The sequence below is a fragment of the Rhinopithecus roxellana genome, chromosome 2, assembly GCF_007565055.1.
Source record: "Rhinopithecus roxellana isolate Shanxi Qingling chromosome 2, ASM756505v1, whole genome shotgun sequence".
Taxonomy (NCBI): Eukaryota; Metazoa; Chordata; class Mammalia; order Primates; family Cercopithecidae; genus Rhinopithecus; species Rhinopithecus roxellana.
The window spans coordinates 58,651,822-58,667,689 of record NC_044550.1 but is presented as its reverse complement, the minus strand read 5'-3'; the positions used below and the strand labels follow the sequence as shown (position 1 = coordinate 58,667,689).

The 15,868-nt window shown below is 47.3% G+C and overlaps 1 protein-coding gene across 2 annotated transcripts in view; it reads right to left on the bottom strand.

Moving 5' to 3' along the window:
- Positions 1–891: 891 nt before the first annotated feature.
- Positions 892–15,868, bottom strand: part of FHDC1 (FH2 domain containing 1) — a 43,974-nt gene continuing 28,997 nt past the window's right edge. For both annotated transcript variants that reach the window (XM_030924059.1, XM_030924062.1), the window contains exons 9-12: positions 15,696–15,766; positions 12,519–12,636; positions 8,093–8,257; positions 892–5,948 (exon numbers count right to left, since the gene is read on the bottom strand). In XM_030924059.1, the coding sequence (XP_030779919.1) occupies positions 3,882–5,948; positions 8,093–8,257; positions 12,519–12,636; positions 15,696–15,766 (2,421 nt within the window). In that variant the 3' untranslated portion in view covers positions 892–3,881. The remainder of the gene's footprint in view (positions 5,949–8,092; positions 8,258–12,518; positions 12,637–15,695; positions 15,767–15,868) is intronic.

The following is a 15,868-nucleotide window of genomic DNA, read 5'->3' as shown; positions in this document are numbered from 1 at the left end:
TGCAGTCTTGAATGAACAATTAGGAGGTGGTGTTCCCTTGAATTTAATGAATTTCTTTAGGAGGATGAAACCACAGGTTCTTTATGAAAGCCATAAAATAAAAGGGAAGGAGAAACGGAAGATTACTTGAGACCCATTAGAAAAATAAAAAGCTTTCTTGGTGGGGGGGTGGGGGCGGTACATGTCAGTAATCCCTTCAACAGCAGGATTGAAGGTTTTCGGAGGAGTCTGGTGTCCCAAACTGCTTACAACACAGACAAGACCAGCTTCTAAATGTTCAGGGAGCAAGCGGCAACTCCCAACAAGAACATCATTTACTGTCATCTGCTGATTCTGACCCAGGGATGTCCCTTTAGCCCACTTCAGATAAGGCAGGAAAGTAGCAAGGACTGAAACATGACATAATCCCCACTCCTTTTCACATATGCACAATGCTGGTCATATAAAACCATCTCTCCCTCCTCTCTGCTCATTCCTGAGTCAGCCATGAGGTGAGCTGTGATTTCCTAATGGTGTCCTGAACCAAAATGCAGGAGGACACCCAGGACACCATCTAGACTTGCCGGGCCCACGGAGATGACATAAAACTTAGCTCAGCATGGAATAACGTGAGCTGCGCACTCCAGCCTGCTGTCAGAGGCGAGGTTGCATCCCCGCGGCCTGGGGCAAGGCCCACTCCCTAAGCCCTCAATTATGAGCAGGTTCTGTGCTAGCAAGAAGACACACAGCCAACAGCCTCATTTAGGCTCTCGAGCCTTTGGAGGGCAAGTCAGCTGCATCCCAACCCTCCCTGCCTCCTGGATCTCTGCTTCTCTCTGGGCAGGAAATTGAATACTCTCCCAGCAAGATCACACAGACACATCCATGGAAGAAGCTGAGATGAAACATGACTCTCATAAACAGGAACTTTATTAAACTACATGTTACATAAAAGAACATATAAATGGACCATTAAATACATTCAGTTTATCTTAAACAAATTTACATTGAAACTTATTTACATTTCTCCATGTTTTCTTAAATTATTTTTCCAAGCTTACTACCAATAAAAGGTAATAGAATGATCATCTGCTCACACAGATGCATACAGAAGTTGTCCACAGGGCTAAGTAAAGCACCACTTGCCAGGAAACACAGCTTATTAGATCTTTCAGCAACAACTCATGCTGAAGGTGCTTTCTTCTGAGCAGCCCTTGGGGTGAGGCTTTTGCTTTAGAGATGCTGGGGGTTGGTTCTGAGGAGCTGATCCAGGGTAGAGATGGGTCCTTGGTGATTGACCTGACTTGGACTCATAGAGTCAGAAGGACCCGTGGAGACCATCATCAAGGCCATGGCCCCACATCTGTGATATGGGAAACAGGCTTGGGAAGAGGTGGTGACTTGCCAAAGTCACTCAGCATCCATGATAGAGAAAGGGCCTGGGAGCTCGGTACCCAGGGTTCCTCCAAGTGGTCCCGACCCCTCTGCTATCCACAAATCCACAAACTTAGAATCACATTCATTTCCCACCACCATGGACCTTATACTTTGAACTGTTTTGTCTACCTGATTAAATATATAACTTCTTAGGCTTCTTGAAATGGTGAAAAGCAGCTCAGGATTCCCATAAGCATCTTTGTGGAGCCCTGGAAATACCTACTCAGGCCATTTTTACAAGAGGTTTTGTGGTCAGGTGCTTTACTACTTCAGCCATAATATTTGCCTTTAAAACTCAGCTGAGTTATGGAAGCTCAGCATTTCCAATTAACTTAGATGAAAGGCAACAGTCTGCAGAATGGAGGCTCTAACATCAACCATATGGATTCCCCACAAACGCATCATATTTGCCTAAATCCATCTACCTACCAATGTCAGATGTAAAACGAGGTTTCACTAATAAGTGACCTAAAATTAAAAAAAAAACAAAAAACATAAAAAAGTTTCTTAAAAAAAAATGTTCCAATAATTTTCCCATTTCCCAATTAGTCTCAGAGGAGTCGTGAAATGGGCATTGGGTAGAAAAAGTCCATGTTTTGAACTCTTTCGAAAAAAGCATGATTCCCCCCTCCCTGCCCCCAAACTTTTCCTGATGATATACATTCTTCTGAAAGCAATTTCATGCTTTTGGTCTGCTTTAAAAAACTTGATTTGGTTCTTCTCAGGATTTAAAAACCACTGTACCAAGGAAGGGAGGTCAATGTTAAAAACTATTATTAAAAGACGGAGACAAGGAGAGAGAGGGACTCTCTCCAGGCCATGTTAGAAAAGAAGGAAGTGCTGGGAGCACACAAAGAGAAGAAAGGCTGGGAGACAGAATGGTTTGCACCTCCCTGTAACCAGAGTGAACACAGGTCATAGCAGCCTTCACTCAGTTTTATAACAGACACATGAATGGAGGAACATGGGACTGGAAAGACGCACACTGTCAAACAGCCCTGATGCCTTTCCACTAAAATATGGCACTTCTAGATTCCAGAGAAATCCAGCATTCTACCAGGGGCTGCCACCCATCTGCAGGGAAGCCTGCCCTGCAGCCATGAGGCTCCCGAGGCTCATACCCCACTGCTCACAATGTGCGCCCTGAATACATGGAAGCATCTGATTTCCGTCTGAGTCCAACTTTCCCTCCTGTTCCTAGACAGACTCATACCCAGAGTCATGCACGGAGAAGTAGGCAAGCCAGACAATCTTCAGGGAGACACAGCCCATCACAGGATACCCAAGGCTTATGGGGAAGTCCAGTTGCCAGCAAAGGACAGTGTGTGGGCAGGTGAAACTCTGAGGCCAGAGAACACAGGAAGATAAAAATATCTTCATATTGAGGATATACTGGCCAAGTATGGTGGCTCATACCTGTAATCCCAGCACTTTGGGAGGCTGAGGTGGGAGGATCAATTGAGCCCAAGAGTTCGAGATTAGCCTGAGCAACATAGTGAGATTACATCTCTACAAAAGATAAATTAAAAACAAAACAAAACAAAACAAACAATTAGCCAGGCAGGTGTGCTGGTATCTGTAGTCCCAGCTCCTAGGGAGGCTGAGGTGGGAGGATCACCTGGGTCTGGGAGGTCAAGGCTGCAGTGGGCTATGATTGTGCCACTGCACTCCAGTCTGGGAGACAGAGCAAGACCCTGTCGCAAAAACAAAACCAAAAAACATACATATATATACATATATGTATGTATGTAGTTTTTCCTGGGAAGCATTTCACTCTGCAAAAGGAACCAAAACTAAAACATTTCATTTTTGTTTTGTTTTAGACAGGGTCTCACTCTGTCACCCAGGCTGGCATGCAGTGGTGGGGTCCTTGGTTCAAGCGATCTTCCCATCTCAGCGTTCAGAGTGGCTGGGGCCACAGGCATGTGCCACCACACTCGGCTTAATTTTGTGTTTCTGATAGAGACGGCGTTTCTCCATGTTGCCTAGGCTGGTCTCGAACTCCGAGGCTCAAACGATCCGCCCACTTTGGCCTCCCAAAGTTCTGGATTGCAGGCATGAGCCACTGCACCTAGCTAATTTTTATATTAAAAAGAAAGTCTTTGATATATAAAAACTGGCCAGAAAAAAAACTTTTTTGACTTGTTTCATAAGAATGTCACCTTACACTCCTATTAAGTCTTTCTCGGGATCCGGGGTTTGGGGGAGGGTGGGGTGCATGGGGGAGGTGTGGCCCTCACAGTAGTGAACCTTTGTCCATCTGGATGCTGGACTGCAGCAGGGTTCAGCACAGCAGGCTGCAGTCCACAGGCCTCCTGGACTGTGCCATCCCGACAGTGTCACTAGCAGTGGCACCAGTGGCTGCTTTATCTGTAACAAAGACATGCTGCCTCTTTCCCCATCCTCATCCCAGAAGTCAGTCTTCACCGTCTGAATCCCAGGAGGCAGGAGAGGACAGGCACCCATCACTTCCATAACGGATTGAGGATTCTTCCCAGCGCGGTCCGACTGGAGTCCTTCCGACGGAGGGAGGCCCTTTCCCCAGCCCCTCTGGACTGCAGAGGGGCCTCTGTGTTGGCACTGGGACCCTCCGCAGACTCTGGGCGCTTCTTGGGGACCCGGGCACTGCTGGCTCGCCTCAATGTGCCGCTGTCCTTGGGAGTGGTATCCTCGGGGTCCCCTTTCCCCCTCAGCTGCCGCTGTGACACTGTCCGAGTGATGCCAGGTGCTTTGGCCGCGGAAGGATGATCTGTTCTCATGCTTCGAGAGGAGGAGGCCACCGTGTTTCGGGCAAAGCTCGGGACACGGGGTAGTTCATGGGGGATGCTGGGCACCGGCGGGGTCTTGGGCTCGTTGGGACTCTCGGGGCCCTCGGAGTGGGCGCGACAGGTCTTATTTTCCTCAGGCTTCTGTCTGGGGAGGTTCCTGAGTGGTTTGGCACTGGGCTTCTTGAAAGAACCCCTGGGCTGCAGGGGGACGTCCCTCCCCGGACGGCTGCTGCTGGAGCCGCTGCTCCCCCGCAGCAGCCTCTGCTCCTCGGTGCCTGTGGAGGTCCTCCTGGGCGACGTGTCCGAGGCCCTCCGCACGGAGTTCTGGCGTGACCCCACAGTATCTGTGCTGCTGGGGGGATTCTGGGAGGGCCCCCGGGATGACAGCTCTGGTCGCCTCCAGCCGGCGTCTCTGCTAGACTTGGTGATGGGCATGACCTTGCGCATGCTCTCGCTCTCCGAGGTGGTCAGGGTCCGCACGGGCTTGGCCATTGCCCCCTGGCTCCGCCGGGCGCTCCCGGGCTTGGAGGCCCCGGGAGATGCCTCTTTGAGGGAGCCTCTCTTTGGTGCTACAACATCCTTCCTTTTGGTGGGTTTGTCCCTGGACAGGCCACCCTTGCAGCTGGGCTCACTATCCACAGAGAGGGCGGCAGGAGCCTCCCCAGGGGGGCTGGATGTAGGGTTGGAGGAGACTTGGCTGTCCCCCATTTCTCCAACCCCAGAGGACATGGAGCCATCCCCTTCCCCGCCTTCCTCCGGGTCCCCGCCTCTGGGTCTGGAGTCGGTTCCCTCTGAGCAGTCCAGGGTCAGTGAGCAGTCGGTGTCCGAGATGCAGAACAGAGGCCTAGGATCTTTGTTCTCAGGGTCGCTGCTACCCACAGATCCCAAAGCCGCACTTCCAGGCTCATCGCGGGCAGCCTTGCCGTCCTCCAGGGCTGGGCTGAGACTCCCCAGGGCATCTCTGCCCAGGGGTGTCAGGCTGCTGCTGCTGGCACTGAGGGACTGCGGGACCCCATGCCCCACAGACCCTGGCTCCATCGGACTGAAGTCACTCAAAGTCAGCTGGGAGGTCTCCTCCATGCCCTGGGAACCCTGGAGGTTGAACTGGGCCAGCCCTGTCACCAGTTCATGCTCCTTAATCCCCAGAGCCAATGGCGAGAGAGGAGGGGACTGTGCTAAGCCCAGGCTCACGGGCTCACTGTACCTCTTTCGGAGGACACTGATGCCCTGGTGCCGAGCTCTGCGAAAGGCAGAGGCAGGGTCCTCAGGCTGGGCAGTTGGATGCTGGTGCCCTCGTGCTGAGCGGGGGTTGGGGGCCTCCTCCTGGCCCCCCGAGGCCTGAGGTTTGTGTGCAAAGCTGGAGTCCCGGTGCCTCACTTCTTCAGGTTCCAGGCAGGCTACCGGGGGCCTGGCCTGCCTGGGGCTGCTCCGGGGCAGGCTGTGGAACTTGTTGGGCTCCTCAGGGCTGCGGGTGGAGCTCTCCAAGAAGGTCAGCAGCTCCTGGTCAGCAGAGGGACCCAGGGAGAGGCGGGAGCGACGGGTGTTTGGGGGCCGGTAGGAGGGGCTGGCGGGGCTGATGGGCCTGGGGTGCAGGAAAGGGAGAAGACCCTCTGCACCCTTCTTGGTCAGCAGCTCCACATCATTCTCACTGCTGCTCCGGCCAAATGCCCCCAGCTCCCCAGTTGCCCAGGAGCGCTGCCTCTGCTCCTGCTCCTTCAGCCTCTGCAGCTGCCTCAGCTCCTGCGCCTCCCGGTCGTGGTTGTCCTGAGGGATGGAGAGAAGCCCGAAGATGCATGAGACATGTGGGACCAATGTGCAGTTCCAGAGCCACCTACCCTAAGAGCCAAAGAAAGATACAGGCATGGAGGGGAGCTCTGGGTCACGTCTTACACTGAGAAAGAGGCTGTGTGTGTGTGCGTGCACGTGTGTGTGTGTGTGTGCGTGCACGTGTGTGTGTGTGTGGAGGGAGGGTGAGGCTCTGCAAAGCTACCAGGGATCTGACCAGAGAGGGTGAATGCCATAGACCTGGCCCAACAATTTGTCTACAGTTTTTATCCGGTCCTTGGGTCCAACTTCCAGCTTTCCAGCCAAGGCACTGCCCAGTGGAGGCTGCCATTCCACATATGCACACGACCTCAACTCCCAGGAAAACCAACTCTGTTTCTGAGCAGTGTAAGACAGAGAGGACTTCCAGGAAAGGGCTATTTAGGCAATAGCTGAGAGAAAAATCCTATAGGTGTTTAAAGAGTGAGCCTCAAATTGTACTTCTGTGCAGCATGGATCTGTCCTACATACATTCATGTGTAGCACATTCTACTTAACAATGATTTGGACGTTTTAATGTATAGCCATGACATTAAGAGATGCTCTGTTCAGCTCTGTTCCCTGACTGCTCTTTGGTAAAGCAACACCACACATGGCATGGTGGCTCTGCCAGCTGCAGCCTGCAGCACATGGCTCTGTCTCTCACGTCCTAGCCTGTTCCCGCAATCAGAGAAGAGGAAGAGGTGCAGGTGTGCTTTACGAATCCTTCAACCCTTCACCCTGCTCCAGAGTACCCAGCCCTTCCCATCGAAACTGCACCAGAGCAAGCTCACATACCAAAGCACACTGTACCACCTGGCCGTGCACTTTAAATAGATTTGTGTCATGGAAATATGTGGATCTCACAGCCCAAATGTGTTATCGTTAGCAGTTTTACTTGACAATCAATTTCCTCCAACGATGGCCTTTCCCTTCCAAGTTTCTGTTTCTGTGGGGCTCTAGCTGGGGACTCTTGGCTCCTCCTGCAGCTCTAGCCTCAGCCTCCCATCTCATCCCCAAGTCTCTCGGGTCTTCTTTCAAGGTTGCCTGTGGTGGTGGTAGGGCCGGTGTCTGGCTCTTAGGACAGTGGGGCTGAGAACATCACACAGGTGGCTTCACAGGCCTATGGAATTCCTGGGAGTGAGGGCCTCATTAAGAGCCAACTTGGCCTTGACACCCACCACTGCCTCCCACAGCTGAGCTCACTTCTTGGCCAGAGGAGCACAAACGTGGCCACAGGCTGAGCCTCCTTCTCTTAACTGGATAGAGAAAGGAGGGGTTGAGAACACAAAGCAATTCTGGGCTTGAAAGAAATCTGACCAATCCCTCAAAGAAATTCAGCTGTGGGCAAAGTTGCATTCCAACTGGAGGGGAGAGATGACTCACAAGCTTTGCTTCCTCATCACCACCCGAAATGAAGGGATGTGAGTGGCCGGTGTGCTTTCAATTGACGGATTAAAGTTTTACTTGAAAGCCAAGCAACCCAGAGAGTTTTCTGGCTTCTACATAAAACCCAGAGATGACTGGAATTGGTGGTTGAAGGGCAAGAAATGTAGCTGTTTTGCTCAGTATGGCAGCAGGCTGTGTGGTTATTTGGGAATCTGGAAGACCGCTCTGGGGAGGACAACATGGTTGCCTGGTGCCAGTCCCACAGTGATGGCAGTGGTGCTTGGAAGAGGGGAAAGGGAGGGCCGTCCCATCATCCCACCACAACAGAAGTCTCCCTGAAAGGGGACATTCTCTTCTGGGAGTGGGTAAGGAAGACACTCAGGATCATCAAGAGACTTTTAAATGGTATGACTGCCATCATGGAGGAATTTTGCTAACAAAATGCTCTCAAGGCATTAATGTGAGTGTCAGGCAGCCTGTGCACCAAAGCAGCAGAGGCAGTCAGATGCCACCCCCGATGCTATGCAAGCCCTTGGGGCTGGGATGGCAGAGCCACTTTCCAGCAATCCCAGCCGAGAGCCTGGCAATGCCACCTAGGTCAGATGTTCCTGAAACTGTAGAGATGCAAAGTGCCTTTCTGTGGTGAGCAGAGGACTAGGTCGAGAAGGAAAATAAAAATCCAAGCAACCCCGAGACACAGATGCCGCCAGCCATACCTTAACTGCTTTGTTGAATCGGGTACAGAAATCTCTAAATATCTGAAAGCATTCATCCAGTTTCATGGTTTTTTTGTCTTCACAGAAAAAATCTATAAGGGTGTGGGCCTCATCCTGGAGCTCTTGTTTCCAGCATTCCAGTTCCCTCAGCTTTTCTACGGCAAACTGCAGAAAAACAAACAAACATACAATGAGGTAAACGTGGTCAGCTGATGCGGCACCAGGCACTGCATCGGGTGCCCAGAGAAGACATGCTCTGGGGTCTTGGAAAAGGAAGGTTTATTGCAAGGCCAATGCAATCAGAGCCAAAAGGAAAATAATTCAACTCAGACCAAACTTCAGCGAAAGCAAGGTGAACTCCTGTGTGAGACCTAGACTAAGCAACAAGATAGATTGAACAGCTTTAACCTGCAGAACGTCACTAACAAAATGTTCACTTTTAATGTCACTGAAAAAAATTACACGGGTATAGTGTTGGTTTCACCAAGGAAGATCCATTTTTCATCTCTTCCTCCTCCTCTTAAAATTGAGTCTTACATGGGTCAAGAGTTTACTTTAGGGTCTCTGAAACTACTCGCTGTACTGATGCATTATCAATTTTGCCCCACTGAGAGGGTGTCTAAACTTAATCCCAACTGAGCTCTGTGAGGGTCAGGGTCACCCCCACAGGACCAAAGCCCTCGTGCCTAACTGGGGGTGCTGATCCAAGTCAGCTGGGAAGCTTGGCAACAGGCCATGCCTGCATCCCTCACGTTCAATTTCACCAGTTTAGGGTGGATCCAACACTAATATTTTCTGAAAGCACCACCCCAGGAGATTCTGAGGGGTCCCGAGGGCTAGGCATTATTATCCTTTACAAATCCACCCTCTTTGCTTCTTCATTTTCTCCGAATTCTTCTAGGACAAATAAGTCTCTGAGGTCCCTATGCAATCTGGTACTGCCTCAACACAGTGATGGGAAGCAAGCTTGTTTTCCTCCAATGAGTTCCAAGGCCTTCAGCATGGAATCTGCCATGTCCAAGGGTCACACACACTTCCCCGATGGCAGTTCAGTGACAACATGGGGAGCTGCATGAGGAAGCAGTATGGTGCAGAGAAAAAGGACTCCATAGCAGCCACAGCCCACGCAGAATGAACATTTGGAATCACACTGAAGTCTTATGTTGAGACAGGGTCTCACTCCACTACCCAGACTGGAGTACAATGGTGTGATCATGGCTCACTGCAGCCTCGACCTCCTGGGCTCAAGCAATCCTCCCACCTCGGCCTCCTGAGTAGCTGGGACTATAGCTACATACCACCAACCCAGCTAATATTTAAATATTTTGTAGAGACAGGGTTTCCCTATGTTTCCCAGGAAGGCCTCAAGCCATCCTACTGCCTCAGCCTCCCTAAGTGCTGGGATTACAGGGGTAAGCCACTGCACCTAGCCTATGTTGCTTCCTTGTTTACCGGGAAATAATGGTTAGATGAAGAAGGAATGTATGAGGTATGTTACTCTATGAACTCACATGTATCATGTTTTTAAAAAAGGTTATATTTGAAAACATTTTTTAAGTGAAGCAGGGATGGGCTGGGAAATGGTAAAGCTAAAGTTGCCCACTTTGGAGGGGTGGAACTGCTGTTTGAACCTGCGTGGAGAGCTACGGAACCTACAGGGAAATTCTGTGAAGATGCCACCTCCTACCCACTCCAACCCACTTTCCCCCTTAAAAGCCCTTCTCTTAAACCAAACACACTCAAGAGGTAGTAGGAAACCAAAACTATGTAGGAAACCAAATACCAGAGAAAGTAACCATCTGAGTCAGCAGCCCAAGGCAGTGTGTGCATTCGTGCTGTATTTTTCTTTATGGAGGAATGGTATTAATGAAAGGATAAATCTTTGCCTGTCATTCTTCCACAGGGGGAAAGATGGATTCCAGCCAAGAACAGCTCAACTACAGAAAAATAGACCTCTTGACAAGAATCTACATGGGAGCTCAGCTCCACCTCATATGTTTCATCTCTAGATCCTGTGGGGATTGACAGAATACCAGGAAGGAAAAACTTAAACACACTGAAGTCACCCTTTGGACTTGAGAAAATGAAACATTCTGAATGTGGATCTGCACAGTGACCACACTTGAAGTTACCGGCCAGGAGTTCTACATGATTAGGGCCAGAAATGGAAAAGTTCAAAGCTACACTGGCAAAGCAAGAATGACAACAGGTTAGCAGCTGTAGTGTCCAATTCAACCTTACATCTCTAACTTGCCTGCTACAAACCAAAGTTTCAAACAAGTTTACTCAGTGTTTCTTACCCCAAGGGTGAAAATGCTGAAACAGATCTGCAAAAATGTGTTCTTGTTATTTTTCTGCTTGAATCCTTGAAGAGCTCCCCACCTCTTAACGGCATAGAGTTTAGTCCAGCATTCAGACTGGTGTTCAGAGACCTGTGTGGCCTGGCCCTGACCTACCTTGAAGAATTTTATCTCACCTATTCAAAAGGAAGTTGAATTTAAGAAAGAAGAGTACATAACTGTATGAAATGTTTTACTTATAGAGATAGAAATGAGAGACTGGCTGGGCGTGGTGGCTTATGCCTATAATCCCAGCACTTTGGAAGGCAGGCAGATCACGAGGTCAGGACATCAAGACCATCCTGGCTAACACGGTGAAACCCCATCACTACTAAAAATACAAAAAATTAGCCTGGTGTGGTGACATGCGCCTGTAGTCCCAGCTACTCAGGAGGCTGAGGGAGGAGAATCACTTTAACCAGGGAGGCAGAGCTTGCAGTGAGCTGAGATCACACCACTGCACCCAGCCTGGGTGACAGGGCGAGACTCTGTCTCAAAAAAAGAAAAAAAGAAAAAAATGACTGCCAGAAAGAAGTGTAAAGAGTTAAAACAAGACTGACTATGAAAAGCAGTCCAGAGGTAAGGCTAAGTCAGAGCTGTTCTTCATTCTAAGCTTCTCTGTATGAATATTGACTATGAGATGGTCATAGTTAATATGAGAACTTGGAGGAATGAAACATCCAGAATTTTAATCTTGATGTACGATGGTCCTTATTCTTGAATTTCTGGATTTGTTTAATGCATTTGTTTACTGTTCAGTATTTTTGTGGTGGTGGTGGTGGTGTTTGTAACAAGAAAATTAATTTGGTTTTACTCAAAGGAAAATACAGAGCATGTTTAATAATAAAAATAAACTTACAGCAGAGCCAAACAAAATCAAGCATCTGCCGAAGGTCATAATATTTTGAAGGAGCTGAATTAAGAAGCGAAGCCTTCAGCTGGCACAGCCTCAGGAGCATACTGTTCCCCTCCAGTGCCCAGGCAGTCCTGCCACACGATTCCACCTCACAGGTCTCAAAACACTAACAACATTTCAGATCACACAGCCTTTCACTGAAGACTAAAAGCATGAGATGGTGCCTTTTTTTTTTTTTAATAAGGAAGATAAAAGAAGTATGTCAGACTATGTGATTAGTGAGTCACAGTGAGCTGTCACAAACATGTCCACTCTGCTGTTTTTTGTTGATGTTATTTGGAGCAGCTCCTGACACACCCTGTGGGCCCTGTATACTCCTGGTGTTGATGGGCACAGTGCTCATGTGTTCTGCTGCTCTCATTATAAAACATGCCAAAACGCAGCTTGTTTCTTCAACGTAAACAAGTGAAGAAATGACAGCCCAAGTTCTAAGGCGTCTCGATTTCTGTGGGACTTCGTTCTGTTATCCAAAAGTTTAATTGGTTTAGAAACAAAACCTGAGTTGCTAGGTATAGCCCAAGTGCAACTCCATGGCTGACACCAGTTCACCACAGTAAACTGCAATCGTGCAAACTGAGCAGTGAGCAATAGGAGCCTCGCAGAAGCACTGTCCCTAAACAAATACATCAGGCTCAGGCTGGGTGCGGTGGCTCACGCCTGTAATCCCAGCACTTTGGGAGTCCCAGTGAGGGCGGATCACCTGAGGTCAGGAGTTTGAGAGCAGCTTGGCCAACATGGTGAAACCCCGTCTCTACTGAAAAAATACAAAAATTAGCCAGGTGTGGTGGTGCACGACTGTAGTCCCAGCTACTCGGGAGCCTGAGGCAGAAGAATTGCTTGAACCAGGGAGGCGGAGGTTGCAGTGAGCCAAGATCGCACCATTATACTCCAGCCTGGGCGACAGAACAAGACTCCATCTCCAAACAAACAAACAAACAAACAAAACAGTCAAACAAACAAAAAACCAAAAAATATATGTATCAGGCTTAGATCATATTTAACATTCTCTGCAAAGAATGGGCATGGAAATACCAAGTTCCTTTTACTAACTTGGAGAAAAAAATATGAATGGGAACTGCTGCTTCCACAAATACACCCATGCAAATTTAACCAGCCCCGGGGTGCTGCTGGGAGATGAGATTAGAGGGACTGACTTGAGTCACCTACAAACCTGAAGAAAATCTTCCATCTGCTGACAAAGTTCACCATCCCGCTGGATGTTTTCTTTTAGTGATTTTGTCCTGACAAACAACAAGTGCAGTTCTGCCTCTGTGTTCTCCAGGGATAATCTAAAAGAAGAAAGGGGAGAGTGGGCAGTTGGAACAAGGAAGCCATGTGTCATGTAGGTATATGAAATAAGACTAACTGTTGTTCAACCTTGGAAACAGAAGGGGAGAGCTACTGTGATGATATTTATGATCTATGATATTATGATGATCTAAATACCTACCACTGTATGTAGATTTTTTGCGTTTCCTCCTGCTTTAAGAGGTGATTTGTTTCTATAGACATATACTGGTTGAAAGAGAACAGGCTGTAACTGTGCTCTTGATGGTGAGATCATCAAAACCATGGGACCTGTATACCTTTTCATGAACTAGCTCTGAACACCTTTATGCAATAAGCATTACAAACTAAATGCCAGCAGGATTCTGGGATTCATATGCTTTCCATGGGCCACTAAACACAAATATGAAATTCTAACCCACAAGAAGCAAGGCAATATATGTTGATAATTCTAACACTAAAGGTAACAGTGAGAGAACAGCAGATTCCATGTTGTTCACCACAGGTGGCCACAGCAAGCTTTCTATATTTTACAGAGAACTAAAACATAGCTAACAAATGTGCAACTTTTTTTTTTTTTTTTTTTTTTTTTTTTTTTTGAGACAGTCTTCCTTTGTCACTCAGGCTGGATTGCAGTGGCCGGATTTTGGCTTACTGCAACCTCTGCCTCCTGGGTTCAAGCAGTTCTCATGCCTCAGCCTCCAAAGTAGCTGGGATTATAGGTGTGTGCCATCATGTCCAGCTTAATTTTTGTATTTTTAGTAGAGATGGGGTTTCACCATGTTGGCCAGGCTGTTCTAAAACACCTGAGCTCAAGTGATCTGCCCGCCTCGGCCTCCCAAAGTGCTAGGATTACAGGTGTGAGCCACCAGGCCCAGCTGATTTTTATTATTATTATTTTTCTTTTTTAAAGAGACATCCTCACTCTGTTGCCCAAGCTGAAGTGCAGTGGCAAGATCATGGCTGCAGTGTGCCCAGTGAGACCTCTGGGCTCAGGTGATTCTCTCACCATAGTCCTTCAAGTAATTGGGATCACAGGTGTGCACCACCACACCCAGCTAATTTTTAAATTTTTTGTAGAGACAGGGTCTTACTATGTTGCCCAGCCTGGTCTCAAACTACCAGTCTCAAGCAATCTTCCTGCCTTGGCCTCCCAAAATGCTGGGATCACAGGCATGAGCCACCATAGCTAGCACTAATTCTGCAAATTAATGGTTGGATTGATTGCAATGCTTTTGTTATATACATCAAATCAAGATAGGCAGAATGTGGGCCTGGCACGGTAGCTCAGGCCTGTAATCCCAGCACTTTGGGAGGGTGAGGGGAGCAGATCACCTAAGGTCAGGAGTTCAAGACTAGCCTGGCCAACATGGCGAAACCTCGTCTCTACTAAAAACACAAAAAAATTAGCTGGGCATGGTGGCAGGTGCCTGCAGTCCCAGCTACTTGGGAGGCTGTGGCAGGAGAATCACTTGAACCTGGGAGGCGGAGATTGCAGTGAGCCAAGATTGCAACACTGCACTCCAGGCTGGGTAACACAGCGAGGCTCTGTCTCAAAAAAACAAAAGATAGGCAGAAGTGAATGATGGTTCTGTTACCCAGAAAATTGAGTAGGCGAAACCTAAAACGCATGTGAAATTCATAAATTAGGACGCATTCATGCTTCCACTGGCAATTCAAATTTTTCTTTGTGCAACGAAGTTTTCCACCTTCACTGGTCACCGGCACATATCTGAGACCTGTTTGTACTTCACAAGTGTATTTCACCTTCCATTTCAAATAAACAAGCTTGCTGAATAGGATTTTTCTAAGACAATATCTAGCTCCAATCCAGCTCTGACCAGAAATGCCATTTCAAAAATATAATGCTAATTTCTATCTATATATCTCTTAGGAACATTTTTATACTAATCAGAGTAAAAATGTTCCCACATAAATTTCTTCCGGTAATTCAAAACCAGAAAAGTTCCTACCTTATAAGATGTCCGCTCTTTTTGGAGAATAATCTAGAGATCTATAAACATGAATTCTGAACTGTTTACACCTTTGAACTGATAATCCCATTTTGGGAAAGATATGTAATCTGTGGTTAGATGGTCATAGAATCAGTAACTTTGAGGTACAGGCCAGTGGCAGGGCTGTGAACTATGGTTCATTTATTTATATGCATATGGTCCACAGATGTCATAGCTGGATACACTCACTCAAATAATAAGTATATGCTAGGAATTGGGTTGACACATGAAGCAGTGGCTGAACCCGCTGATGAGAACCAACTGTGGGTGTCTCTTCTGAATTTGTATTCAGTAACATATGTCAGCAGCTTGACATCAGCCATGGTGACAGTATTTACAACACAGAAATCAGCAAATGCTACAAATCAGGACTTTTTTCTCCAACAGCTGGTTATTGAACATTTACCGTGGGATGCGTGGATATAATATAAATTTAAAAACACATAAACAAAAGTCAGAATAGTATATACACACAGAGTCTAGCCACATTAAGTTACATATCTATATTAGGATCAGAAGCAAATTAGAGTGATGTAATTAGAGCCTTATGTTTGGCAAATACTTTCTCTGTATGTGCCTTTCTCTGTGAGTGACTAATTTAAAGTAAAATCGTTTCACAGCTCTTGGTACGGTTCCAAACTCTTTTAATGCAAAGGAAAATAAATGTACCATGTTAGATTCTACAAGGAAACAGTGAAATGTGGCCATGAAAGTTTGATTGATATATACCAACTCCCAAGGAAATAGGCGGTGTTGTTTAAGCTGTCTCTTGGGTGTGGAGGGATTTGAAATTCTTAATCCATATTTTTAATACTGATGATATTCATTAGAATAGACTGAAACAGTTTCTTTAGTTTACAAATAAAGATTTTTCAAAACCCCCAAATTCCAAAGGTGCACACACATCTGTGTTAAGCAAATGAAGGACAGTCTGAAAGTTCAATGAAACAAAACCTTTTAGAATTCAAACTGGAATCTAAAAGTTTTAACTATCAGTTTTCATAAAAAGGTAAAGAATCTTGAATTCTCACAATTCACTTGCTCACCTAGCAGTCTTCTGAACGTGATCCAGTTTTTCTGAAAAGTTTAGAAGAATGGTATCTTTCTTTTGGGCTTCCTGGAACAAAAGCAGAATTTTCTCTCACTATATTGATAAAGCTGGAAGGAAATAATTTTCTTAGGGCTTAAAGGAATCTTAAAATCACTGCTGCTGTTTTTA